Source organism: Botrytis deweyae (genome assembly GCF_014898535.1).
Source record: "Botrytis deweyae strain B1 chromosome Unknown BDEW_021, whole genome shotgun sequence".
Lineage (NCBI taxonomy): Eukaryota > Fungi > Ascomycota > Leotiomycetes > Helotiales > Sclerotiniaceae > Botrytis > Botrytis deweyae.
The window spans coordinates 517,605-544,531 of record NW_024066228.1 but is presented as its reverse complement, the minus strand read 5'-3'; the positions used below and the strand labels follow the sequence as shown (position 1 = coordinate 544,531).

Below are 26,927 nucleotides of genomic sequence, written 5' to 3'. Positions count from 1 at the left end.
CCGTAGGTATTAATATGAATGGCGAATGTCAGTCAAATGTTGATAAATCTTGAGAATAATTACTGAAAAATACAGTATGGATGGTATGTATGTACATGTGGGGGAGGTAGGCTCGCTCCTCGGTAGGAATCTAGGTATTCCGTGATTGATAAGGAGTAGCTCGGCTGCGGGTATTTACCTTTATCGTACTGTACAGCAAGTAGTATTTATCTAGGTAGGTAGCATTTACCTGGTAGTACCTATGGACGGAATGAGGGAATATGTGCGAGTGTGCGTAGAAAAGTCTGGACGCATGGTGGGTGGGGGGTTTGGGAGTAGTGGTGATGGTGCTTGGCTCAGCTTGGTTGGTGTGATGGATGAGGTTAGTTTGTGATGGGTTAGTTTGTGATGGGTTGGTGGTTAAGAGGCTGGCTGATTTTGAGGGGGGGGGGGGGGGGTTGATTGATTGGAGTTGCGACTCGCGAGTTAGGACTCGGAGGTGAGAGGAGGAGGGATGGTGGGTTTGGGTTTTGGTTTGGGCTGGGCTGGGCTGGGCTGGAAAGCGGGGATGGGGATGGGGAAAGGGGGGCGAGGGAGGTTGGTTGGCTTTGAGGTGGATGGTAGATGGGGACGGGATGGAGGACTGGAGGCATGGAGGGATGGAAGGAGAGAGGGAGGAAGGGGCAAGATTATTGGGGATGGGAAGTGTGCGTGGTGGTGGTGTGCACGGGGTGGAAATGGCGGGCGGTATGTAAATATAATGTAATGCTGTTAGACATGTGGTATTAGTTAGCTATCGATTTAGACTTTAGTACAGTACAGTACAGTACAGTACAGTACTCGAATCTACTTTCTGAAGTTGGGTTTGGTGGATGGTGAGATGGTAAATGCAATGTGTTGGATTAGCATTTAGGTAGGTATGAAAACTAATAGGTAGCTAATTAGGTGCTGTTTGTGCGTGGTGAGATGATTCTGTTTGTGGGATTTCTGGATTGATCTGGAGATCTGGGGATGTCCAGGTGGGTGGGTGATGGTGAGACATATGTTGTCATTATTCAGAATACCTATGGAGATGTGGTTTAAACTTTATTTTTTGCAAAGAATTCTTTTGGGCGGGCTTGACAGTGGGTGGTTGTTTGTGATTGTTTAACGATGGGATGAGGAGAGATGAGATGGACTTCATTATTTGATTAATTTGATGCTTCAGTAGTTTTTCATGTAAAATTTAAATATCGTCAATTGTTTGATGATAGCTGATCAGGTCTGGAAAGAGAAATAAGAATTCTACTTTGGTGAATATGGATCCTCATAAAATTGGAGAGGACATGGGCATGTAAATCTCCACATTGTACAAGTTTGATCAGCTTGTCAATTTGGTGGTGGATTTACAGGAGAGAGCTTGCTGCATCTTGACGATGATTGGTTGATTGGTACAACCAAGAATCTTGAATTTTGAACATCTGGAAAGGAAAGCAAGCACGGCAAGGGCAAACCAATGAACAGGGTCAAGCAATACCTAGCCAGAACATTAGATCGTCACTTTTCGAACAAGACCAAAATTACTTCCCTTCCTTTACCTACATCATTGACCTCACTGTTTGCCTTGCACTTAAAGGCTTTTGCTTATTCATGATCAATTTATTTTACTTTCTAACGACATTATTCCTATTCTGAGATCGGAGAGATAAGATTATTGAGCATAGAGAGAGGAGATCCACCCCCGCGGTTTTGGCACAGAGAGAAAGAGCAGTATCATCTTGAGCGCGATGGCGATAGAAGACGCGTCGCAGAGTTGGATGGGGGCATCGATGAAGCATGTTTCTCTTATTTCTGTGAGGATCTGCTTTGATGAATTTGAGGAATGCACTTATGCTAATGCTTTCACAGCTTACTTTCCAAAATTCGGCCCTCATACTTGTACGTTGACATCATCGAAATGCTTCTACCTTTTCTTCGATACGATATATCGGGGGAAGGTTAGCTAATGTGGTTATAGATAATGCATTATAGTAGGATAATGCCATTAGGGGGTGGGCATAGATATTTCACATCGACCGCGGTTTTTCTCAATGAGATCATGAAGTTGGCTGTTTCCTTGACGATTGCCATGTACGATATTTCACGAACGTTACCCCCCTCTACACCAGCCACGGTTCTTTTTGAACAATTGTACATGTCTGTGTTTTCTGGAGATGGTTGGAAATTGGCTATCCCAGCGACTCTGTACACTCTGCAGAATTCCTTACAATATATTGCTGTGAGCAATTTGGAAGCTGTACAGTTTCAGGTTTTATATCAATTGAAGGTTGGTTCTGTCTATTGCATGTGCGGGATGACGGTTTACTAATTTGGCTCGGTAGATCCTCACAACAGCGGTTTTCAGTGTGGTTTTGCTTAGAAGGGCACTTTCTTCTAAACGATGGATAGCTCTGATTTTGCTCACAATTGGAGTTACAATTGTGCAGTTGCCCGGCGGTACCCCGTCTGCGTATTCGACGATGAATGATTCACAATCGCGGTTTTACTTTCCACGCTCTTTCCATGAGTTGGGTCAAATGGGCAATGGCGCAGTGGAAGTAGCAGCCGAATTGACGAAACGTGGCATGGAGGGGGTTTCCGAAGGTCTCACGAAACGATCTGCTACATATGAGGGAATACAAGAAGATCAAGGACTTGTCAAACCAGTTATGAATTATTCAATTGGTCTCATGGCTGTGTTGGGCGCGGCGGTCATATCGGGTCTCACAGGGGTATATTTTGAGAAGGTGCTAAAGGAATCTACGACTCATGTTACGATTTGGACGAGGAATGTTCAGCTTTCTTTCTATTCTCTCTTTCCAGCTTTAATCTTTGGAGTGCTATTCAAAGATGGAGAGGAAATTGCAAAGAATGGGTTCTTTGATGGATACAATGCGATCGTTTGGACAGCTATTGTTATGCAAGCATTGGGAGGGATTCTCGTTGCACTTTGCATAAATTATAGTGATAATATCGCGAAGAATTTTGCAACAAGTATTAGCATTGTTATTAGCTTTATTTTCAGCGTTTGGTTTTTTGACTTTAAGGTTACACTCAATGTAAGGCTTCGGAGAGAATTACTTCTGAGAATTTTTACTAACATATTCATAGTTCCTTGTCGGTACATCGATAGTCCTTTTTGCAACATGGCTCTACAGCGGTCCGGAGAGGAAACGTAATAGACCTCCACCAATCAATATCGCGAGCTATGAGAAGACGACGATTGATAATGGTTTTACGCCAAAGTTTGAAGAGGATAGGTCAAGTTTGACGCTGGATCCCTTGAATGGGCTGAAAGGCCCAGGAGCGGGAGCATCGTTATCAACTAGTAGGCCTAGCTCGCCTATGAGACATCATTCGAGGGTGGGAAGTTCGAGAGGAAAGGTTAAGAGGGATGATTGATTTCTGGGTGGATAGGTTGAATAGGTTAGGGTTGAAGTTGATAGTGGGCGAGTTGGAGCGGGATTCTTTAATGCATACTTCACTTTAGCGAGCGATTTATCATCCCAAATATCTTAAGCATCTACAACGGTTTCATACTGTTGAAAATTCGCTTGAAATTGGGCGAAGAGGTAAAGAAGGGGGTGAAGCGAGATGACGAAATGTAGAGACGAAGAAAATGATACCTGGGTGGGCAAAAAAGATATTTTGCGTGCACACGCATATGAGACTTATGGAATAGCGAAATACTACACATATGATTGGGGAAAGTCAGCTGGAATGATTTCCCTGTATGAAAAGGGCAATGAAAAGGAAGGAAAATGGATGAAGGACAATGATGTTTGATCTGTGATAGATAGGAGAAGGAGATCTTCTTGATGTTGATACAGTTTAAGACCTTTGACCATACAAACCTAAGATTTCATTCATTGCACGATATGTTTTGCTCGATTTTTTAAGTAAAGAATATCGATGTGGTTGGTAGGTGAAGAGTAAAGTGAAGTGAGGTCAAAAATGGAAAGCACGCTAAGCAGTTGAGGGGTATACCAACATCAATGGTTGCCTTCAACGCACACACGCACACACACACACACTTCATTTCATTATTCTTCATGTGTTCATGATGTTTTTCTTAGTGTAATAGATAGTTATCTGATACTTCCCATTCCTTTTCAATCTCTTCTTATTTATCATCAATCCTGAAAAGGTTTCAGATTACCTACGAACAAACAAGCAAAGTCTTGCTCCACATCGAGTGAAAGTCATCATGGATAGAGGTTGGGATCCTCATCTTCAGAAAATTATGGATAGTGCAATTGGCAATACATCTGGTAGTGTACCTCGTCATGAAGATGGAAAAGATCCAGGGTTTTCTACAAACTTCTTCGCGGGTAAAGACTCTCAACAGTCACCCCCAGAACCAGGATTTGCCTTTGGACCATCTCCAATGCAACATACTCAACAAATTACTGGTTCATACGGCCAGGATCTAAATGTGCGAGGTCACTATAACAGCATTGAACATAACCAATCGACTGGATATTTGATGGCACCAAGAGAGGAACCAACTTCTGCGGGTTTTACTTTTGCTCCGGGGCCAAGGCAGCCAGGGCAAAGGATGTCGCCTCTTGATCAAAATACAGATGCGCGAGCTTCGTATAATAATCCGGGACATGATCCACTTCAGGGGTACTTGAGTCGTCCTTCGTTTGAGTTTTCTCAACCTATGCAAAGACTCGGTGCATATTCTACGACTGGTATTGGTGGTGGGCAAGTTCGCTTATCCCTTCCTAGATTTCCTTCTCATGTTGGTGGTCAAGCAGAATCCAAGGCTCCCGTTGAACGAAAGGAACCTAGGGTTCTGGCCAGTACAGAAAATCGCTTCAAACAGCAGATCTTGCAGGATATCGAGTTGAAAACTAAGTCGACAAATAGACCAGCACATCTTTCGAATTCTGGTGTTGGTGAAGGGCAGAGTCCTCTTACTCAGCTTGCCAATAATATGATCTCGCAGACGTCAATGGTGATGCCTCGACCTATTGGACTTAGTCCTTCGAAACAGAACATTTTTCAGACTCAGTTGGAGAGACCACACCAATTTCAGCAGCAGAACCAACAGGTTTTTACACCACCGTCTACTAGAATGGACTTGAGTATGGCATTTTTTTCTTTTTTTTTTCTTTTTTTCTTGAATCCATGTGAACATATTGGCTAATTATTTTAGGTGCCTTCGCCTATAGACCTCGTGAACGCACAGATACAACCATAAACTCTTCTCCTTCTGAACTTTCAGTCTCGAGTCCTAGTGCTAGAGTCAGTTCACGTCGAAATTCGAATCGCCGTTTGCCTCCGCAAAATACAAAAGAAACAGGGCAGGGGCTTGAACGTCAGTATACAACTCCACATACACCTCAGAATCAGGTTTCACCTAGTGATAGATATGCACTATCACAGAGAGACTCTCAAGGGCAGGAGATCGGTCGTGGTGTAGAGCATTCGGGTTTCTCGCCCGCCCAGACGTACTCTGGTAATGCTGGGCAATTTAAAAATGACCACCAGATTATTCCCTTTGGAAATGGACCACCAATGGCACACGGAATTCAGCTCGTCTCCCCCCATGAACTTCCGGATCGATTTCGTCAAGTCTTCCCATACGAACTCTTCAATGCTGTACAATCCAAATGTTTTGCACCAATCTATAAGACCAATAATAATATTGTTGTCTCTGCTCCTACTGGAAGTGGCAAGACGGCTCTTCTGGAACTTGCTATTTGTAAGCTAGTTGAAAGCTATGGTTCTGGACAGTTCAAGATCGTCTATCAAGCACCAATCAAATCTCTCTGTTCGGAACGTATGAGGGATTGGACCAAGAAGTTTAGTCATTTGAATCTACCTGTTGCGGAGCTTACTGGTGATACTAGCAATGCCGAAATGAGTCGAGTAGGGAACGCATCGATCATTATTACTACACCTGAGAAATGGGATAGTATTACACGAAAATGGACAGATTATCAAAAGCTTTTGCAGTTGGTGAAACTTTTCTTGATTGATGAGGTTCATATCCTTAAGGATGCTAGAGGGGCTACTCTTGAGGCTGTAGTTTCTCGGATGCATTCTATTGGAGCTAGTGTTCGTTTTGTTGCTTTGAGTGCTACTGTTCCTAATGCGTAAGTAGATATCTATTGGCGCAGCACTTTTCGGGCACTAATGCATTTATACTCCAGACATGATATTGCCACTTGGCTTGGAAGGGATTCAAGTAGTCGACAATTACCTGCTCATCGAGAAACATTCGGTGAAGAATTTCGACCTGTCAAGTTACGGAAACATGTTCATGGATACGAAAGTCGTGCAAATGATTTTGCTTTCGAGAAGATCCTTGATGGCAAGTTGCCAGCTTTGATTCAAAAGTACTCTTGCAAGAAGCCTATTATGGTTTTTTGCTTCACAAGGAAATCATGCGAGGGTACAGCAGCTATTCTAGCAGAACATTGGACTCGACAAAGAGTTGTTGACCGTGCTTGGCCAGCACCAACTATTCGGACAGTGGTGGGAAGTAAAGATCTACAAGAGTTGGTTGGATGTGGTGTTGCTTATCATCATGCAGGTCTTGATGCGCAGGATAGATGTGCTATTGAAACAGCATATCTGAAAGGAGATATTAGTGTCATATGTTGTACTTCGACATTAGCTGTTGGAGTCAATTTACCTTGTCATCTTGTGGTTCTAAAGGGGACAGTTTGCTTTCAAGATAGTGGGCTTGTTGAATATTCCGACCTCGAGGTTATGCAAATGTTAGGTCGTGCTGGAAGACCTCAATTTGATGATAGTGCTATTGCAATCATTATGACTCGGATGGAGAAGGCCGATCGATACAAAAAGATGATTTCGGGTCAGGATATCTTGGAGAGTACGCTACACTTGAATCTTATTGAACATCTCAACTCAGAAATCGGACTTCGCACCATCAAGACTGCTTACGAAGCCAAAGTTTGGTTGGGGGGGACGTTTTTGAGTGTCAGGATGAGACAGAATCCTAAATATTACACATTTTCTGGGATTGTTCCTAGTAGAGATGCGGATGAGCAGCTCGAATTGGTTTGTGAGAGAGATATTAAACTCCTTCAAGAATATGAGCTCGTCACAAGGGAGGAAAATTTCTCGTGCACAGATTACGGTGCTGCTATGAGTCGATACATGGTCCAGTTTGAGACGATGAAACTGTTATTGAGTATTCCTCGTCATTCGAAGACGGAAGTAATCTTGAATACCATATGCCAAGCAGCAGAATTCAAAGACCTTCGAATGAAGCCGAATGAACGATCAAGTCTTCGAGAATTTAACAAATCTCCCATGATGAAGTTTCCAATCAAGGAGAACATATCGACAACAGGTCATAAAATCTTTCTCATGATTCAAGTACAACTAGGTGGTATTGAACCATTAACGAACAACGACTTTCGAGTCATTAGCCGACAATTCACGATGGAGACTAATATCATACTTGAACGATTTCAACGCTTGATTCGATGTGTTGTTGATTGTAAAGCTGTGGATTGTGATTCAATCTCTGTACGTTGTGCTCTTGACCTTTCTAGGAGTGTTGCAGCGGGTTACTGGGAGAACTCATCTTTACAGTTGAGACAGGTTCCCCAAATAGGACCAGCATCTCTACGGAAATTGGCTGGGAATAATGTTAATACGGTTGAGAAGCTTGCTGGGCTTGATATGGCAGGAATTGAGAGAGTTATGGGGAAGAATCCTCCATTTGGGAAGAAGATGAAGGACAATTTGATTGGATTTCCTCAATTGACTCTCACTGCTCAAATTGTTGGCAGAGCCTTTTCAAAAGCAGGAGAGCAACCGAAGGTTAAAGTCAATGCTGTACTTGGGTATGCGAATCCAAATGTACCGAACTGGTCTGGTAGGATACCTTCAATTACCTTCATAGCAGAGACATCCAGTGGTACTTTGGTATATTTCTGCCGTATGAACATCAAAAAGATGTCGAATGGTGGTTCTAAACAAGAGTTTCCTGTTGAACTTTCATCGCCGGATGATGAAATCAAATGTTGGCTTTCATGCGATGAGATTGTAGGTACTCTGAAATCTTGCGTTCTACAGCACCATGTTCCCGCATCCGAGTTTCCTCCTCCGAAAGTTATGGTTGAGCGACCGAGCATAAAGAAGTCTAAGCTTGAAGATATGGGAACTTCTGATGAATTCGATGATGGTATTGATGACGATGCTATGCTCGCAGTAGCTAAGCAAATCGAAGGTGGACGTCGAGCTTCTAGTGATTATGGCTCGGATGCTTTTGTCGATATTGATACAGTTGGTCTAGATGACTCCAAAGAGAATAAGAAAGTCAAAGAAGAGATCGTCGAACTAGAGCCTGTGAAGATGGAAAATGGGAAATGGGCTTGTAATCATCATTGCCGTGATGGAAATCCTTTGAAAAATGGTCAAATCTGTAAGCACAGGTGTTGTAGGGAAGGTTTGGATAAACCTAGAAAGATCACGAGAAAGAAGTCTTCCACTGGAATTACGGAATCCCAAGCTTCGAAGATTGATGACAGGATTAAGGGAACTGTGACCAAGTCTAATATGAGCAATACTCAACCTTCCGGTAGCAAACAGCTCTCGAAGTTGACCAAGAGACCTAAGATTATGCAATATTTGGGTCCAAGTTCGGATCAAGACAGCGTTGAAGTAATCGATCTTTCGAAAAATTTGCCTCCAGTAACATATCCCGATGTTGCACCTAGAGATTATCGGAAATTACATAATTTGCATACAAGTATTCAAAAAGATACATCTGTTCGACTTCCAAAAGGCCAACCCAAATTCTCTTATACAAGTGGACGAATGCCAGATCTTTCATTCATGGACGCGGATGGCTCTAAGGACGAGCAAAAAAATGAATCGGAACATTTTGATTCCGATGAGTATGAATTTCCTTCCCCTTCTGCTCTTTTAAGCAGTGAAAAGCAAACGTCTAAAGGTATCTCTGTCTCTGCAACTCAGTTACCACCTCCAGCGATGAGTATGGACATCTCTAGGCAAGTTAGAAATGAGCAACAAACTCTTTCAGATGACCCATTTGAAGATTCATCTGGTAGTCTCGAAGCTGCGATGATAGGTTTGGATGATTCTATCAACCTTCAAACTGCCCTGGCTACCTCAAATGCCCCAACTGCTCCGGCTACTCCCAAACTCAATACAAGCTTCGCTAATAATGTGTTTGACTTTGCGGCATTTAATTCTGAGGAAGTCAATGAGCAACAATTTTCTAGTCCATTGATGAGTCAGATGCAAAGAAAATACCAAGAGGGAGAGTATGATGAGATGGATAGTATGGATATTGATATGTCATCTACAAAGCGTCAGCAGTCAAGTCCTTGGATGAAGGATTTCCAAAATGGTAATATGATGGGATATGAGCAGTGGGGTGAAAATGAGAACGAGGATTATGATGGTCCGGTATTACCTCAGATGAAAAGAAGAAGAATCGATGTAGAAGATGAGGATGAGGATCGTGGAGGTATGGAAAGCAAGGGAAAGGATTCAGAGGACGCCATAAAATCTACTAGTGGAAGTAGTGCTACGGCATGGATCAATGTGATGGGCTCTGGAATTATGGGATCAGATACAGGGAATGGCGGGGATAATGAGCAGAGTGGAAATGTGAAGGCCGACGTCCGTCAAGAACCTGCTTGGGTAGGTGAAATGGATCCAGATTTCATTGATATGTTTAGAGGATATGTTGATTTTGTTGAATGATGGAAGAGTTGCATTGTCATTAAGGATGGACAGATGAATTGAGGATATTTTGATGGATTATCTGAGAGGATGAATAGCTGGGTATATTTGGGATTTGGGAGAAGTATATAAATGGAACTACCTATTGCTATATTGCTGGGCGTTGAAGATGAAAGGAAATAAGCTAGAGCTATGTTGGCTGAGATGTTATTTTTATCACTACTTATAACAAGATATTATTAGCACTCATGTGAATCATATACGATAAACTCATAAGTGTCTATCTATTGATATTGATGTCGTATTATCCTGAGAATCAATTATGTATTTGCTTTGGGAAGTTTTCCCTTTATTTCTCTCCTGCTCTCTCTCTCCCTCCCCCATCGTTTTTCTTTCCTTCCTTCCTTCCTTTCATCTCTCTCTCTCTCTTCTTCTCCCCATTCTAAACCCAAAACTTCACTCAGAATTAGTATCAAGTAGCAAGTAGCAAGTAGCAAGTAGCAAGTAGCAAGTAGCAAGTAGCAAGTAGAAAAATAATCTCTCAATTAATATCCAATGCAAGTACAGATACAAATACAAATCGAAACCGAAGCTTATTGCTAGTGCTATTGCTAATACAAATGCTAATACAAATGCTTAATGCCTAACCAGAACCAGAACCAGAAACGGAGAGTTAAACATCAAAAATCCAGCCGCCCGCTCGTCCTAAAACCGAAAACCGAAAACCGAAAACCAAAAAATCCCATATCGGACATTCATTTCATCTCATTTCATTTCATCTCGGCTCTTTTTTCGTAATCGTATGTACATTTCTCGTTTATCCTTTCATACTTTCATCTTTTCATCTCTTCATGCCTTCATGCCTTCATGCCCGGATAAGTAAAACTGAAAACTCTCCTTTTAGCTCCTTTAATACCCTTTCCTCCCGTCATATCAGTTGGACTTATAGGACTCGTCATGGCATGTCCGTGTCCATGTCCATGACCGATCTCATCATCGTAATCCTCTACACCCGCACCCGCACCCGCACCCGCACCAAAACCAACACCGGCATCAGCTAAACTCCCCTTCCTCATTCTCAAATGCGTAGATGTTCTCGCTACCCCTGTACCACTACTCATCGGTCTCTCTCTTTCTTTCTCCTGCTCTCCCGCTCGCCCTTCAGAATGCATAATCCTAGGCCTCTCGAGCAATTCCGCAATTTCTCTTTCACCCTCCTCCAGCTCCTCTTGACTCTTCTTCCCATCCCCACCGATCTCAACACCCACAGCTCCATCCTCTCCCCTAACCGCCGCTTCCAACCTTCTCCACACTCCCGCATCCTTCTCCAACTCCTGCCATGCTTCAATATCATTCCCCCAAAAAGTCTTTCTCACGCTACTCACGCCCACCTCCAACACTGTCACTGCCGCCAATATAACAATCAACGTACACCACCACAGTGGATTGCGACCGAATTGATGAATGAACCCATCGCGGACATTGTAGGTGAGTGATTTGGGGGAATAGAGTGCGGAAAGGAGAAGGTTCCAGAGAAACCAGCCGCCTATGCTGAGAATGAGACCGATGGCTGTGATGTAGGTTTTGCTGTGCATTTCTAGGATACTGTGGGGGAGGGATGTTAGCAGGGGGTTGCGGGTCGGTGAGAAGGGGTATGGAGATGAATTGAGAAGGGAAACGAAATTGGAATTGGAAATGGAAATGAAGATGGAAAAGTAAAGGAAGAGAGAAGTCATCCAAGTACTCACAGAAGTTTCGTCACGATAATAATCACCGCCGCCGTAAAACACAAATCTCCCAACGAATACAAAGTATTATCATCCGTGAACCTTGATTCTCCAAAAAGTCCATACGCCAAAAAGAAGGTGATGATCATTTCGCTCGCCGCCATGAAAGTCCAACCAAAATACTTCTTCAAATTAAACGCTTCATTACGTTGTCCATATGTATAGAGTTCCGGAACGGCAAGAAGCGTTGTGGCCGAAAGATCTTGATCGAATACACCGAGGAAGATGACACATAGTGATGTGAAGAGCGTATTGAAAACAGTTAGAGAAGCAGATTCGAAGAGTGAAGTTCCGGAGTATCCATTCCACTTTTGATAGATAGCTTGAATCATGTAGAACAGGAATTCTTTCCAAAAAGTGGCCAGGATGTATTTTCCCGTGCGCACATAATTCCAATGCCCATGCACGAACAAGAGACGTTGCAGAAATCGGAATTGGGCAATAGAGTAATCGGATATACGAGCTGCTTGAAGACCTTCCTTGCCACTGATGCCAATTCCCACGTGGGCTTCTTGAATCATGGCGATATCGTTTGCACCGTCGCCAATGGCTAGGGTGATGGATTTATTGACTTTGGTTCGGATTTTCTTTACCAGCGATGCCTTTTGACTAGGGCTTGCTCGACAACAAATGACTGAATCGGCTTGGACGACGAGATCGAAGAATAGTAAGGAAAGCGTTTGGTTTGCATCGATATCCGAAAGAGTTTGTCCGTCCACGACGATAACCGAGTGAGCGACATTTCCATTACTGATATCAATCAACGTAGTAGCCATCCGTTGCTCAACTTCACCAGTAGTGCGATCCAGAATAACGACTTCCGAATAATGTTTAGCAATCCTCGCCGAGTGCGCGATATTAATAGCCGTCTCTCGCTTATCACCCGTGAGCATCCAAATCTTGATATTCGCTCTCCTCAATTTATCCACCGTTTCTGGAACACCTTTTTGAAGTTTATCTTCAATGGCCGTGGCTCCCGCAAGATCAAAATCTTGTTCTATCATCTCTCCTGCATTCTCAATCATGTTTTGACGATCTACTAGACTCGTTGTCGCATCCAAGTATATCTTCTTCCACCCAGTATATTCTTGTTCTTCCAAGAATCTATAACCAAATAACAAAGTTCGAAGTCCCTCACCAGCAAAATCATCAATATGTTGAAAACATCGTTCAAAAACAGCAGCATCATCCAAAACCAATGCTTCATCAACAAACTCATCAAAATGTTCAGTTTGCATAGAAGTTCTAACATCCGATGAAGCGAAAGAAGATCGACCCATAGCCATTGAAGTTCTCGGAGTTCTATAAGCATCAGCCGATCCATCCAAATCCGGTAATTCAACATCACTTTCTCGTTCCCTCAACCAAGAATCAAGCTCATCTCGTATGGGTTGTAATCGAGTACTGGCCATACTTGGTCTTCCACCCCCAATACTTTTCCGACTTCGACTCAGACTTGATCGTGGAAGATTCATACTAGGTCGACTATAACTCGTCCGAGGACTACTTTCACTCATTCTTCGTAGTGCTTCCTCGGCTTCTAAACTCTTTCTTACACTTGATCTTCTCTGGACCTCTGAAGCTTTCTGCATAGCCAATGGCGCGAGCTTCAAACGTGGAAGGATTGAAGAATCTGCACCTTTACAAAAGATACAAATCTTTCCATTAGGAAAACGGACAATAATCGACATTCGCTTCCGCTTACTCGAAAACTCAATCACATCAAGAACTTCATAAGTTTCCGTGATATCCTCGGATTCACTCGGAATAGTTAAAGTGATAGAACGAGCAGGTCTATCTATGACCAAATATCCAAGTTCTTGAGCTGCTTGTACCAAAGCCAATTCATCAGGAGATGCAGCTTGAAATTCAATATGCCCATTTTCTCGAACTTCGGGAAGACATGTATGACAAAGTGCAATGGACAAGAGGAAGAATTTAGCCTTCTTAGTAAATATACTATGAGGTTTACTTTGCATATATCGAATCATTTCCTCGGTTCGAAATTCAGGTTGAATGCGATTCGGTTGTGCTGATGATCTCCAGACAGATCCTGATCTTCTAGGAATATCGGTGGTTGAGCTGTTCAATCTATCATCCCCTACATGAGACTGACGTGTTCGCTTCTTCGAAAAGTGTTTAGAGACTCCTTTGCCTTTACTTTTTGACTTCACTTTATCTCCCTTACTGGCATCCAACTCCAGTTCGGCCGCTTCTCGAACTAAATCAAAATCATGAAGCCAGGCATATCCAGCAACACTGAGCTTTCGAAAACGCATAACATTATCGGTCAATGTACCCGTCTTATCGGAAAACACATAACTAATCTGACCCAGATTTTCGAGAATCGTAGACGTATTTGAAACCATTGGAGTATTCGATACGGGATCATACATCTCGACATCATGCATGAGAAGTAATTGTCCAACCTTGATGATCTCCAAACTAACATATAGCGAGAGTGGAATCAATGTATTGAACAGGATAATAAATGCAACAATCGAGTAGCTGAATTTGAAATGCGCTCCTGTCAAATACCAAGAATTATTCTCGACATTCTGGGACCATACTTGGTATGCAATTGTACAAAACAAAGCAAGGATAATGACAAATATGACGAGAATAATGACAATATTGTTTGCAATCTTTTGCATCTCGGGTGCTTTCGTTCGGGGATTTTTATTGGCGTTCATTCTAATTTTGCACTCTTCGCCCGTGTTAAGGATCATACCAATGGCATTAGGTGTATTCCTTAAAATGCTTCCTCGGAAGACAATCTCATTGGTTGTAAGTGGTAAGGTCTCGCCATCAATAGTAACTCTTCCATCAAAATTATACAAATCCAGATTAGGATCCTCAATCACAACGTGAGCTCGACAATCGACCAACTTCTCCACAGTTGAGCATTTCTTCACCAAAGGAACCGGAGGTGATTTCGTCTTTAAATTTGTCTCACCATCCAATGCCATGGTTTCGATAAAAGCGATATTATTAGGTCCATCTGCATGTAAAAGGAGAATATCTGCAGGTACCGCTTCGTCCCGCTCAAGTTTTATAATGTCCCCGACTTTGAGGTACTTCCACTTCATCGTTGCCCAATGTCTTGGTCCAGAAGCAGTCGCTTCGATGTCGATCTCGTGCACCGTTTCGGGAGAATCAATACCCAAGCCCTTCTTGACCCTCTTTGATCGCGGACCTTTAGATCCGATATGAGATTTCTCATTGATATCTAGAGGTGCATGTGCGTTTAAAACCAATGTTTGATTGTTATTCTCAACTTGATCCAACTTGTACCGACGAACGTCATCATATCCCTCCTTGGCCATACTGATCATCACGAAAACTATAAGTGGAGCAATGGTGGTATAGCTTCCCGTAGGTGAAAGTCCAGGAACCATTTGAAGAATAGAAACAAGTAAAAAGTATGCATTTGCCAGCTTTGAAAATTGGAAGAAAAGCTGTCGGGGTACAAAATTCCATATTGTGTATCGACTAGAGCGAATAGTATTACCGATATATGCAACTCCAGTCCTCTCATCAATTAGCGGGGTCCCTCGCGGACGAGTAGCATCCAAATCAATATGTCGTCCATCTTTCGAAGGGGGTATTTCCCTTTGCCTAAGAATATCTTTCAATATCTTCTCTCTCCAAAACCATTGCGATTTCTTCTTCGCTTTCCGGACAATCGAATCGTCTCCCTTGACCTTGCGCACAAAGCGATCATAATTTGGTAGATCACTCGTCCCAAAAGCCTTCTTGTCCTTATATCTGGAGGTTCTACTCGAGCTCGTAGGCTGGGTACTCTCGCTTGGTGTCTCTTCAATCTCATCATGTACCGGACATACTGCCACCGAATTTTGTGTCTTCTTCCCCCCATTCTGTGAAGGTTCTGCTTCCGCAAGTTCGATATTCTCCGGCTCGGGTTCCGAATTGTTCAATCCCCGCGCAAATAAAGTCCGCCTCAGTGAATATCCTCTATCCCTCGTCCTCGGCGAAATTGGCGACAACCCTAAAATCTTCCTCCCTTGTCCTGATGTTGTTGATCTGCCATCTGCACCTGTTTCAGTGCCCGCTACCCTAGTATCGATACTCAAATTCGGAGTCGCAGGTCTCTGGCTAGAAGATTCGACAACAGTTCCTCGTTCTCGTTCTCGTTCTCGTTCTCGTTCTCGTTCTCGTTCTCGTTCTACATCCACCGAAAAGCGCACTCGATGATTCTCTTTATTTGTCGCTGAAGGTGCGGGGTCCATTATCGCAGGCGGGGCATTCGAATTGTCTGATGAGGTTATTTCATCGCAAGACGATGGACTCATACTTCTTGCTCCAATATCACCGGTCATGGTTCTGATTCATCTGTTGTTCCTCATCAATTTCAATATGTTACGAGAACTGCCTTCGTTTCCTTTTCAATCCGAATCTATTTATGCACCGCCTCTCCAGCCACCAGACAATAAAAAGTGCCCTAAAGTTACCAAGAATAAAGGTATAAATCAAGTGTAACCACAACTGCAATCAAGAATAACTTTGTGGAGCTTGTGCGAAGCAATCTGTATCTGCGAAGTACCTAGCACCGGTATGTATGTAGTTTTGCGAAACCTTGTGGAGGAAAGCCCAAGCTCAAGATTGAATAATAAACAAATGAACAAAACACAAAACACAGAATACAAATAACAATAACAATTATTGATTAATAGAAAAGAAGAAGAATGAGTGAGTGTGCACTGGTAAGTACCTACATTGGTTGATATTTCCAATCCCAATGTCTGGTGACCTTTAGGTAATGTGAATTGTCAAGAGATACCTACCTGGTACGAGTAGACAGTCACAAAAAACCTTGAAGTTGGTCAATTCTCCCGCCAAATCTAGCCCTTGAGGCTTGAGCCCGTTGCATCTCGTTTCGTTTCGTTTCGTTTCGTCATTGCTGATTGTTACACACTCCGTAGATCTTTTGGTGCTATCTTACTGGTCGGTACGTATGTACATGCCACTTCCCCTGCAGAATCTATGATGATAGAGAAGAGGCTCATCTATGTAGTCAGCTAAAAGAAAGGTTTTACGAGTACACACTAGGTATATGCATGCATGTACATCGTATAATATGAATTGTTGTCATCTTGGATGTAAATCTCATCTGTTAATATATCTATTCCGTATCAAGCCGGACTCTTCAAATCATTATTTTCAAAGAAAGATCCTTTATTCCTTCTTTAAAACTATATTTTATATCGATTCAATTTACACTCTAACGCTCCAATCCTCTACTAACATTTTAACATATATATAATATATATATCTAAAGAATTTATTTATTCACTTATCTATACATCTACTTATATATATATATTAATATATATTATAGTACTTCATATAGATTTTTTAAATTCGAAATGTTTTTTAAATCTGAAATGTATTTTTTAGATTTTTGAGTCTAATCTCTCAAATCTTTCAAATCTATTTAAATCCTAATTTCTAATTAAATTCTTATTATTTTAGATTAGATTTTATAGGAGAAGAATAGATTTTATAAGAAAAGAATATATTTTATAAAGAAATTAAAAAGTAAATTTCCAATTCAAAATCATTTCGAATTGAAAAATCAAAATCCGTATGAAATAATACATACATACCCGTGGACATATCTAATACTCTTCTCTACTCTTCTCTACTCATATCATCCATATCATTTATATCATTCATATTATTTATATTATTCATATCATTCATCCCATCCATCCAACCCAAAACCCATCTATAATCATACTCTTAACACCTATCTATTCATCTATATCTACATCCACTCATCCACTCATCCACCCATCCACTCACAAACCACTTACTCCCCAATTTTCCCAATTTTCCAAATTTTCCCAATATCCCCCAAATCCCCCAGATCCAGATCCAGATCCAGATCCAGATCCAGCATACATACCCAGAGCCTCCCTCATACATCCCACCCCCAACATCCCACCCCCAACATCCACACACCACAAGTTACCAAACCCCCAAGCTGAACAATCACTACCTCCAAAATCTCCAACTAGGTAATACATGGTCTAGAACAGTCAATAGTCGATGTAATAAAGATCAAAACCTAATATCCAAGCTAACAAAATACACTCTCAGACATATCACATCACACAAATCTCACACATCCATCACAAAGCATGCAGGGAAAAAACTCTCATCAAAACTCACACAAACTCACACATAAACACACCCATCATAAATATTAATTATATGCACATTTTTTTAACTTTACTACTCAAGCTCAAAAAAGAACAAGATTAAAAAAACGAAGAAAACGATTTTACAAAATAGATTTTTCCACTATTAAGCCCACCATGATTCATCAATCCATTGCTTTACGCACATGTGCGCCAGCCAGCAAAATAAAAAAGCACCAAAAGCAAAATTTGTAAACCCCCACACCATGTTGTTGTTTCCAGATTCAAATATCGCACGCTTTCCCCCCAAAGCTTTCCACCCGTCCATTTATATCTTCAATCCAACTACCACACAAAATCTCCATAAGAGAGTTAAGTAAAAACAGTAAAGATGAAGCTGATTAACAGACATCAAGTTCAAGAGAGAATGCGCAAGAGCAAAGATATCAATGAGAAAACGATCGCTGTACCAGACAGGCATGATAGAATTGGGTAAAGTCGTCATGCAAGTCGTGGCGTAAAAAGACAGAAGGAAATTTGGGAATATGAAATCAAGACTATGCTACAATGCCCAAAATAGCAAGTGCAAAGTCGAGAGAAGAATCGACATGAAATACCCAAAAATTCGAGACGGCCGTTGACACCTCCCCCTTTCCGTGCAAAATGAAAATCAACCCAACGCCACCCCCGAAAATCGCCCCAAACAATCTCTAAGCAAAAACACTTTCTGAAATGCAGACATTGATCATCTCAACCATCTGTGATTTCAAACTCATTTCCAATCAAGGTCCAGAGTAGCCTTTCAGGCTCTCGACCACTTCCAAAGTTCAAAAAGTTGATCTAATCTACTGAGGCATATGCTCAGGCGAAAGACCATCATGATCAACAGGGAATTGAACAAGATTACTCATGTCCATATCCGCCGCAGATTGTTCACCAAAAGCTGGGGAATGAGGATGCATAGGAATATTAAGGGTGTGCTTCTGATACATCTCATTGAGTCCGGTACCATCATCGGAGATCGCCGAATCATTATGCATACTGTAAACATCGGCAGAAGCACTTCGGTGCATCATTGACATTGGTGGAGATTGATCAACAATTGCTGGGTCTCCGTGACTCATAAAAGACAAAGGAGAAACGGATGGAGGAACAAGCGAAGAAGGATCAGGCGACAGGTAAGGCATCGAGTATGGCGTGAAGTTCGAAGCTGGCATTGAAGATGATGTTGGCATTGGTCCTGTCATAGGTCCATTGTCATTTTGGTGAGGGAAGAAGCCAGGGCTGGCATAATCCGATGGGGAAGTTGTTGTTGCTGCTGACATGGGATACTGTCTGAAATCCATTCCATAACCCGATGAGGTATCAATGCGTAGATTAGGTCCAAGAGGTCCGAGGTTGTTTGGTTGTTGAGGAATAGGAGCAAAGATATTGGGGTTTCCATGTTGGTGTTGATGTTGGTTTTCACCAGGGTGTTGAATGAGGAATGATGGCATTGGGTTGTTGAACATGGAGAAATCGACGGCCATTGGAACGGATCTACTCCTCTGTCTTCTGTGGCCAGGTCCACGCGCACTTGGATGAACACCAATACCCCATTGAGATTCTTGGAACATACCAACATGGGCTTGCGCATTGAAATTTGGCTGAGAAGACGGACGGAGACCAGTTGGAGATGCAGGTGCTGAGATGGATAATGGTTGTTGATGTGTGAATGGATTATCGCGTGTGATAAAAGACTCAAGGGAAACAAGCTTGGCCAATTGACCACTAAGAACCTTAGGGTGACCACCCAAATGATGAACCATGACTTGAGATGCTTGCTGGTCTTCTGTAAAATCACCACATTGGTAAAATCCACCCGATCCAGAAGAGTCCATGAAAAAGTTTGGCGCACGAATAAGTTCAACAACTAATCCACCGGGTCGCGACTCATTATCTCCATTTTCCAGGTAGATATTTTTGATTGACGAAAATGGATACTCAATTTTGTAACCAGCTTGATCGTTGTTGATGTAGTAAGTCATTGTTGACTTATCCGGCGAGTAGAAGATGATGAGATCCATGGCATTCTGACCGATTCGTCTCCAGGATCCAATACTCAGTGATCTACACGAAAGATGATGAATCACTATTCAATGTCAGCATAAGATCACAACATAATGAGATCTGTAGTTCTACTTACCAACTTTTCCTTGAGGGCCGTGATCACCACCCATGAGCATGTTGCCACTACCATAGGGCATAAGTCCACCTCGGCCCAAGAAGTTACCACCCAGTGACTTTCCTGATTCCATCTCCTGAATCGCAAGGTATTGGCGCATGGTTTCTGGAATTTCACAAGTCTCTCCAGTCTCGATACTCTTCTTTGCCATGAGCTTGATCTTTGCACGTCTGCGAAAGGCTATTAGACTATGCGATGCTTGTTTAGTGTATGAAAATAACTGACCTGTTTTGGAACCAGATTTGAACAGAACGTTCAGTCATGGTGATATCCTCCGCGATTCTCTCTCTAACTGTGGCGGTAGGTGTTGGATTTTTGTTGAATTCCATTTCCAAAGTGACCAATTGATCTTGTGTAGCTCTCTGTCTCTTCTGGTTCTTTTGTTGTTGTGTTAATGTGCTCTTGCGCGGAGGTCTGCGGGAAGCCGAGCTACTTCCAGCCGAGTTCGACGCGGTAGGAGAGGGTGTTGAGAGCATCTTGAGAGCATCTTCTTGCGACATGTCCGACATCTTTATTAAGTTGTTAGGACCGTAGTCAATTACTTTCTATGTTCCTAGTAGTTCAATCTTCCTCCAATGTTTGTATTGTGTAGTATATGACAAGCTGTTGTCCTTGGTTGCACGAGTCTCTGTGATCGTCGAGATGCTATGTGCTTTGTATGCACAGGTTGTTGTTTTTCTGCGTCGAAACCTAAGGGAGAGTAAATAAAAGGGTCTTTGAGTAAATCCAAACTTTGACAAAGATGGATATATTTCAAAACAAATGCTTCGCTGAATCTTGCAGGAAATGTTGTATTGTATTGTAATGTATGGTATAGATTTGAATAGATTCTCAAGAGATTCGTAAATGAAGCGTCGTAGATTTGTGAAGAAAGAGTGTTAAAAGGGTCAAGATGACTCTTCTGTTTACTTTGTGGTTGAATGTAAAGACTGGAAGTGTGAAGTTCGAATCGAAGGAGTGTTCAAGTCAACAACGACTTTATTCTTTTCTCTACAGAAGAATTGTGAAGAGGTAGAATGTAAATGTGAATTTGACAACTGAGAATCCGAAGGAGTGTAATGGACCCGAAGAATCCGATTAAAAGAAAGACAAGAGGGAAAGGGGAGAAAATCACAAGGGGGGAAAAGAGTTTTGATAGAAGAGACGATGATGAAGTTGTTTTAAGAGAGAGGAAGATTCCACGATAGTGAAAGGGAATAAGACAAAAAAGAGGGAATGGGAAGGGGGAAAAGGCGAGCGGATCAGAGGTGTGGGTATAGTGAATAATAAATTTTAGCGTGGATAATGTAGTAGTGCGGTAGTGTGGGTGGTTTATGTGGTAGCGTGGTGTATTAAAAGTCATTTGGTCAACCGTCACCCACTGGACAAATTTATTCAATTATGACTGGCTCAACTCAAGTCTGACCAGTCAAAATACACTAAAATAGAGCTAATCCTTGAAACCATCCACCAATCCACAAACCCTCAAGTGAACTTGTGAAGCAAGCCAAAGTCCATTAAGTCCATGACTTACAAGTTACAAGCGGGCAAGCGAGGCAGGCAAGCAGACAAGCAAGCAGACAAGCAAGCAGACAAGCAAGCAAGCAAGATGTTGAGAACTTATAAGCATCTAGACAAAACAAGACAAAGATAAGCAGTAGCAGCAAGTATAGCAGTCGTAAACAAGAAAGAGTCTAACAAGAATCTAACCGACAATGGGTCGTTGGTAGACAGAACAGATACACGTGTGCTGCTAACAGTCTTTCTTCACAACCATCTACTTCGGATAACCTAGGCATTCTATTCACTCTCACTCTCACTCTCGAAATCCTAATTACCTAGGTACAATACTGACAATATTGTACGTACAGGATGAGGGAAAAAGAGAATCCCTAGGTAAGAGAAAGCGAGAGAGAGGGTCAAGGAGGGAATCAGAGAGAGTGAATGATTGGAAAAGAGCACCATCACGCGCTCCTGTTGACTCTCCATCTTGTCATTCTTTTCTATTCTAGACCTCTCCATCCAACTAAAACTACCTACCTAGGTAGGTAGGTACTCGAGTATTCCTCCCTGACAAGCACATCAACTCAACAACGCATACCAGACTGAATTTGCCAGTTCATACATCCAACGCATGTAGGTACCTTCATGTAGTCCATTGGCACAGTGGATGAGTGGGGATGAGGGGGGTGGTTCTCTCAAAAATAGTAATGCAGTAGTCTCAATTGATTATTGTTAGGTACCGACTTTCTACTTCTGTTATCCAATGCTATCTTTCCATCTACCCAGTTACTTTCTCGCGATCCATATACATACATGAACTCATGAATTAGTATAATCTATCTGACAAACGGTTGGACTATTATTTACCACATCGAGTAATGGAATACCGACGCCCATTACGAATGGCAGTTTGCCATTTTTGTGCACGATCTAAGGCATCAGACGGGCACCAAAACAGGACGGTATACCGGTACTAAACGAGGTGAATCTTTCGCTTTCTCTCCATCCAGGATTTGATAAACTCGATCCCTTGATCAGTGTATTCCTTTAGAAAATCATACCTCCCCCCCAAGATGCCTGTGCGTGGCCCAGCGATTTAGTCACCTACACCATAACCTACACCCATGCGAGCACGACCTGGATTGGAAAAAGATCCAAAAAGGGGGTAAAGAAGATCCATGTAAAATTGATTAGCGTCAGATGTACTTTCATGTAGAAGTACGCACGTATGCAAAATTTTATGTCCTATGTAAGTTATTCTTGCATTTTGTATGGCAAGAAGAATAATTCAAAGCTCCGCTGCTGCCATTGATGCACTACTCTACCCAAGTCCTCCGTAGAGTGGTGCACTACGACCAATCCATACACCAATCGTCGTGTAGTGGCTCTCGTCATCCTGGTCTTGTTCCGCTTCCTCCTCAAACATGGGTATACCATACCCCTGAATTGCGCTGTTGCAGATTCCGGACTTTTCAGGACCAGTCTCAATCCTCGTTGGTGGCTGGCAGCGAATCCAACCGCCGCATTTTCTTGTCTGGAATCATCTTTCTTCGGTCTTTGTACATACTTACGGTATGATTGTCGTTGGATAGACGGTGAATGCCCTGGAAAAAGACACCGGATGTGGGCGAATTGATATATCACTGCCAGTGGAGTGCCAACTTGGGGGTGGAGTCGCACAATGCTCTTACCTTTTATTTTTTTGAAGAGGATCCGTCTTCTGACTTTCTGGTACCGACCCTCTTCATCCGAGTCCATATGCATCTTTTCCGTACCAATCACCATGCACATCTTTTGCTGCACGTTACTCGATCACTTGTAACTATAACAACACATGCAATCAACCGACCGAGTCATGCAAAGTGTACAGTATAACGCAGTACACTGTACACCTCTTTTCCTGACAATGATGTGATGTGACAATGTTGCAAGTACATACACAAAAGTCACTCAGATACATGCTTCTCTACACAGTATATTGATGATGATGATGATGATGATGATGATGATGATGATGAAGTTGGGAAGAAGAGAATTATTTGTATTCGAAATCCAAGACTTTGCTTCTTTCCCCCCCTCGCAAAGAATTGAAACCATTCAGAGTTCCATCCATCGTCAACACAAATATCACCCCTGATTCCCTGAAAAACCTTACCTACCCATTCAGCCACGATTTACCGCTCGTTGAAACCAATAACAAGCGCGAATGCCGAAATGTATAAAAAAAGATGGGACGGAGGGAGAAAAAACATGATGGCATTGGCAATTTGGCATCAACATAAATATTAAAACCTGGATCTAAACACCATTAGCTCGAATGATTCGTTTGACTGGTGACATATCTAAGCCCGAGGGAGAATAGTATGTTGTTTTAGTTGCGAGCCGTACCTAGATGGAACAAGCGTCTGCTTCGTACCGCAGTACCGGCAAACAAAAAGGGTGAACTTCGAAGCATGCAACAACTTTTGTACCTGCATCGACTGGCTCGGCGATTGTGCGGGACTAACGTGTGGTTCATCTTTTGTATGATTATGCACGATACTCAATGGAGATTAGTTTGATAGTCATGGTGGAAGTTCTAGTCAGGAACGCTGCCAGCTTTAAGGGGGTGGCAATAGTGATTGTATACATCGACGAATCAATCCATAAAAATTCAGACCCCCAAACCAATAAATTGGGGTAGCCTTGTATTGTCTGGTCTACTATCTAAGCAGCTATTCGATCGCTCTCTCGTATCTTTGCATTTTGGTACCTTTCGATCAAAAAATGGTTTCTGGTGAGATCGATACGACATTATCAATCGCGGATTCGCTGCCCTGGACGATGAGGTAATATGTAGTAGCCATGTACTGTATAAATCGGCAACCCCGTCTACGAAGTGTTCGTAGGAGAAAAAACAGACCAGAATTGACCACTGGCGAAACTCTTCGATAATTCAATTGTTCCATTTCAATTCAGAGAGTTAAACCCCTATGTAGTATGATAACTGAACAATATCTAAGAATCGTTTAATACCTACAATTCCTATAAATTCATTTGGAATCAATTGTGCCCTCTCTCTTTTCGCCTAGGGACGTATAGCTCGTTCAGTAAAACCTAGAATCAATTAGAATCATTAGCAACAAGAATCACTCTTCTCTTCCACGTACTGAAACAAAAGGATTGAAGCCAGTCAGGTAAAGGAAGCCCGTTTTACGATCGTTAGAATCCGTATTGCTCCATCCGAAAGTTTTTGAAGACAGAACCTGTGCGACGCTAGCCAGAGATGGATAAAGATGCTATCTTCACCCCACCAGAAAAGGATGCATAAAGGGGTAGGAGGGCATTAGCCTACTTTTCGTGCGGAAAATTGGCCTAAAACGTCAAACCGCAGAGCATAAGCATAAGCATAATGCAGAAGCATGGGATGAGCGGCTCACGTGTTCCGCTCCATTGAGAAGTTTCTCCGATTTTCTCTCGAGAGCAGATGTTGATCTTTTGTCAGTGTTGCGCGTAAGCACAACTCAATCGTGATACTTTTGAGTTTTGACAGGAGACGGGGACAAGACGCTATTGCGAGTTGAACGGAGAAGAACCGAAGAAGTCGAGTAAACCGAACCCCATAATATTTCACGAGACCCTTACAATTATGAGGCCATCGCGGCCATCTATCTCGCCGTGAACATCCCTGGTACGCACGGCTATGGATATCCTATGCAAGACATGGTGGTGGCTTTTTCTACCTACGCCACTCTCACCGGGATTTTTACAGTCAAAAATGATTTGGAAAGTAGCACCGCTGTGCCGGCCCTGAATTCCTCTCCGTTGTCCTTTCGTTTTCAAGCATTTTCAGCCCGAAAATTCGCGAGATCTACCTAGGTATTCTTTGTGGTAGGTAGCATCGTTAGATCCACAACACTATCTGCTAATCAGCTTACTACTGCGCCAAAAATAACCACACAACTACTCAAATATATTATGTCATATTCTTGTTCCTCTTTGATGCATAACACCGCTAGCAGAACATAAGCTGGGATTCCCTATTCTATCTGCCAAATTCAGACGACAATCATTGCATGGCCCTCCCGGTTCCATGCTTGGCCTTCCCAATGGAGATTATGAGATTGTTCCCTCCCCACAAGATCTACTGCCTCCACCCGACTGTCAAATCGGTGTCGCATAAACTTCGAGAAGGACTTGTTGAGGCTCGACCGTTATCACAATAATGTTTTCAATGCGGCCTGTCTCGCTTTCGATAATTCGAATATAGAGAACAAAGCGAGACGAACTTGTTGTTTTGAGTTGACTCTAAGTCGAAACGAGAAAGATAAGGTTTCTCAGATCTTTTGGCCAAGAAGAGACTGTGGGCCTATTTCTCTAGCCAAGCGGTGACTATGGAACATCCATTACATGTACAACGAGGCTCAGTGTGTTCCATCTGTTTGGGAACATAGTGACTCGGTAGAATGGCCACGTAAGTACCGCACAAAGTCTTAAACAGAAACATCGTCTACATTTGTATTCTGTTCAGACGTCATTGTCGGACAAGTGTTCTTCTTTCGAGGTCTCGCACACGAACGAGTGTAGCCATTCATGACAAACAATAGTGTTGGAAGAACAGCAGCTAGCCAGTATTCTAATAGACGTATTTTCATGCCAGTTGCGCTGAGGTAACATGATCTGGGCTTTGCATCCATACAATTGTATGCCAAACTGCATGGCTCTCAGCGTTTACAAACTATGCATTTCTAATTTAGCTTGATTTCCGAGTGAAAGAAAGACTAAGAAAGAAGACTTAACCTCTCAAACGAATTCAATGTACCAAATAGGTTGAAGTATATCTAACGAATTCAATGTCCCAGATGGGCTAAGAATATCAAGAAAGATTAGTATACGGAAAAGATCTAACATAGAACATACTTGAAATCCTATCTGATATCTAACAACGGCGTCATCATTGGCTTGCAGTACCTAGGTATGCAGATTACAAACTTCGTCACAAGTTTTTGGAAAATAATGTAGTCATATGAAGGGACATTGCAGATTCCCAGTTCTTCGGTTATAATGGGGATGGAAAGCTAAACTTTAATTGATGCATGTGGGTTTCCAAGCAACCACAGTCAATCTCCTATAGGTTGTTCAGTAGACATATCGCTTCATGTTTTATAAAGCTGTTTTAACTTCGGACACCTTGTAAAAAGACCCGATGTGGTGATAATCGCGCGGAAAATACCAAGAAGCATACGATACGAGGGGTGGAGCACAAGAAGTGATGTGAAAAAGAGAGAAATATGTTGGGTTCGCATTGTAATCGTTGGTTAAAATTGATTTAGTGAAAATTGAATCATTCTCTTGGATGTATAATAATCAAGCTGCGTTTGTCGGTTGCTCGTGTGTTTGTCTCGTCTGTCGGGACGATGGCAAGTGACTTCTCCACCAGTTCATACCAACTGGGCTCCTTTTTCTTCACATCACCAGAAGGGAAATTACTTGGGCAGCCTTGACAAGCCTCTGTATGATTAGGCTGAATTTATAATTCTCGTCTGATACAGTCTTGGCCAAATTGATTCAATGTGTCCAACAAGCCAAGCA

At 42.3% G+C, this 26,927-nt stretch overlaps 4 protein-coding genes across 4 annotated transcripts; 2 read left to right on the top strand and 2 right to left on the bottom strand.

The window, feature by feature from the left end:
• Nucleotides 1-1,745: 1,745 nt before the first annotated feature.
• EAE98_008315 (uncharacterized protein) lies at nucleotides 1,746-3,399 on the top strand (the record flags this gene model as incomplete). Its single annotated transcript, XM_038955938.1, has 5 exons — nucleotides 1,746-1,811; nucleotides 1,867-1,896; nucleotides 1,976-2,284; nucleotides 2,340-3,056; nucleotides 3,109-3,399. The coding sequence occupies 5 exons, from the start codon at nucleotides 1,746-1,748 to the stop codon at nucleotides 3,397-3,399; spliced, it is 1,413 nt and encodes a 470-aa protein (XP_038807804.1).
• Nucleotides 3,400-4,204: 805 nt separating this feature from the next.
• EAE98_008314 (uncharacterized protein) lies at nucleotides 4,205-9,720 on the top strand (the record flags this gene model as incomplete). The annotated part of the gene is made up of 3 exons (XM_038955937.1): nucleotides 4,205-5,090; nucleotides 5,162-6,104; nucleotides 6,162-9,720. 3 exons carry the CDS (start codon nucleotides 4,205-4,207, stop codon nucleotides 9,718-9,720), a joined length of 5,388 nt encoding a protein of 1,795 aa, XP_038807803.1.
• Nucleotides 9,721-10,556: 836 nt separating this feature from the next.
• EAE98_008313 (uncharacterized protein) lies at nucleotides 10,557-15,826 on the bottom strand (the record flags this gene model as incomplete). Its single annotated transcript, XM_038955936.1, has 2 exons — nucleotides 10,557-11,304; nucleotides 11,448-15,826. 2 exons carry the CDS (start codon nucleotides 15,824-15,826, stop codon nucleotides 10,557-10,559), a joined length of 5,127 nt encoding a protein of 1,708 aa, XP_038807802.1.
• Nucleotides 15,827-18,495: 2,669 nt separating this feature from the next.
• On the bottom strand, nucleotides 18,496-20,383 carry EAE98_008312 (uncharacterized protein; the record flags this gene model as incomplete). Its single annotated transcript, XM_038955935.1, has 3 exons — nucleotides 18,496-19,781; nucleotides 19,836-20,044; nucleotides 20,100-20,383. The coding sequence occupies 3 exons, from the start codon at nucleotides 20,381-20,383 to the stop codon at nucleotides 18,496-18,498; spliced, it is 1,779 nt and encodes a 592-aa protein (XP_038807801.1).
• Between the last annotated feature and the right edge of the window lie 6,544 nt (nucleotides 20,384-26,927).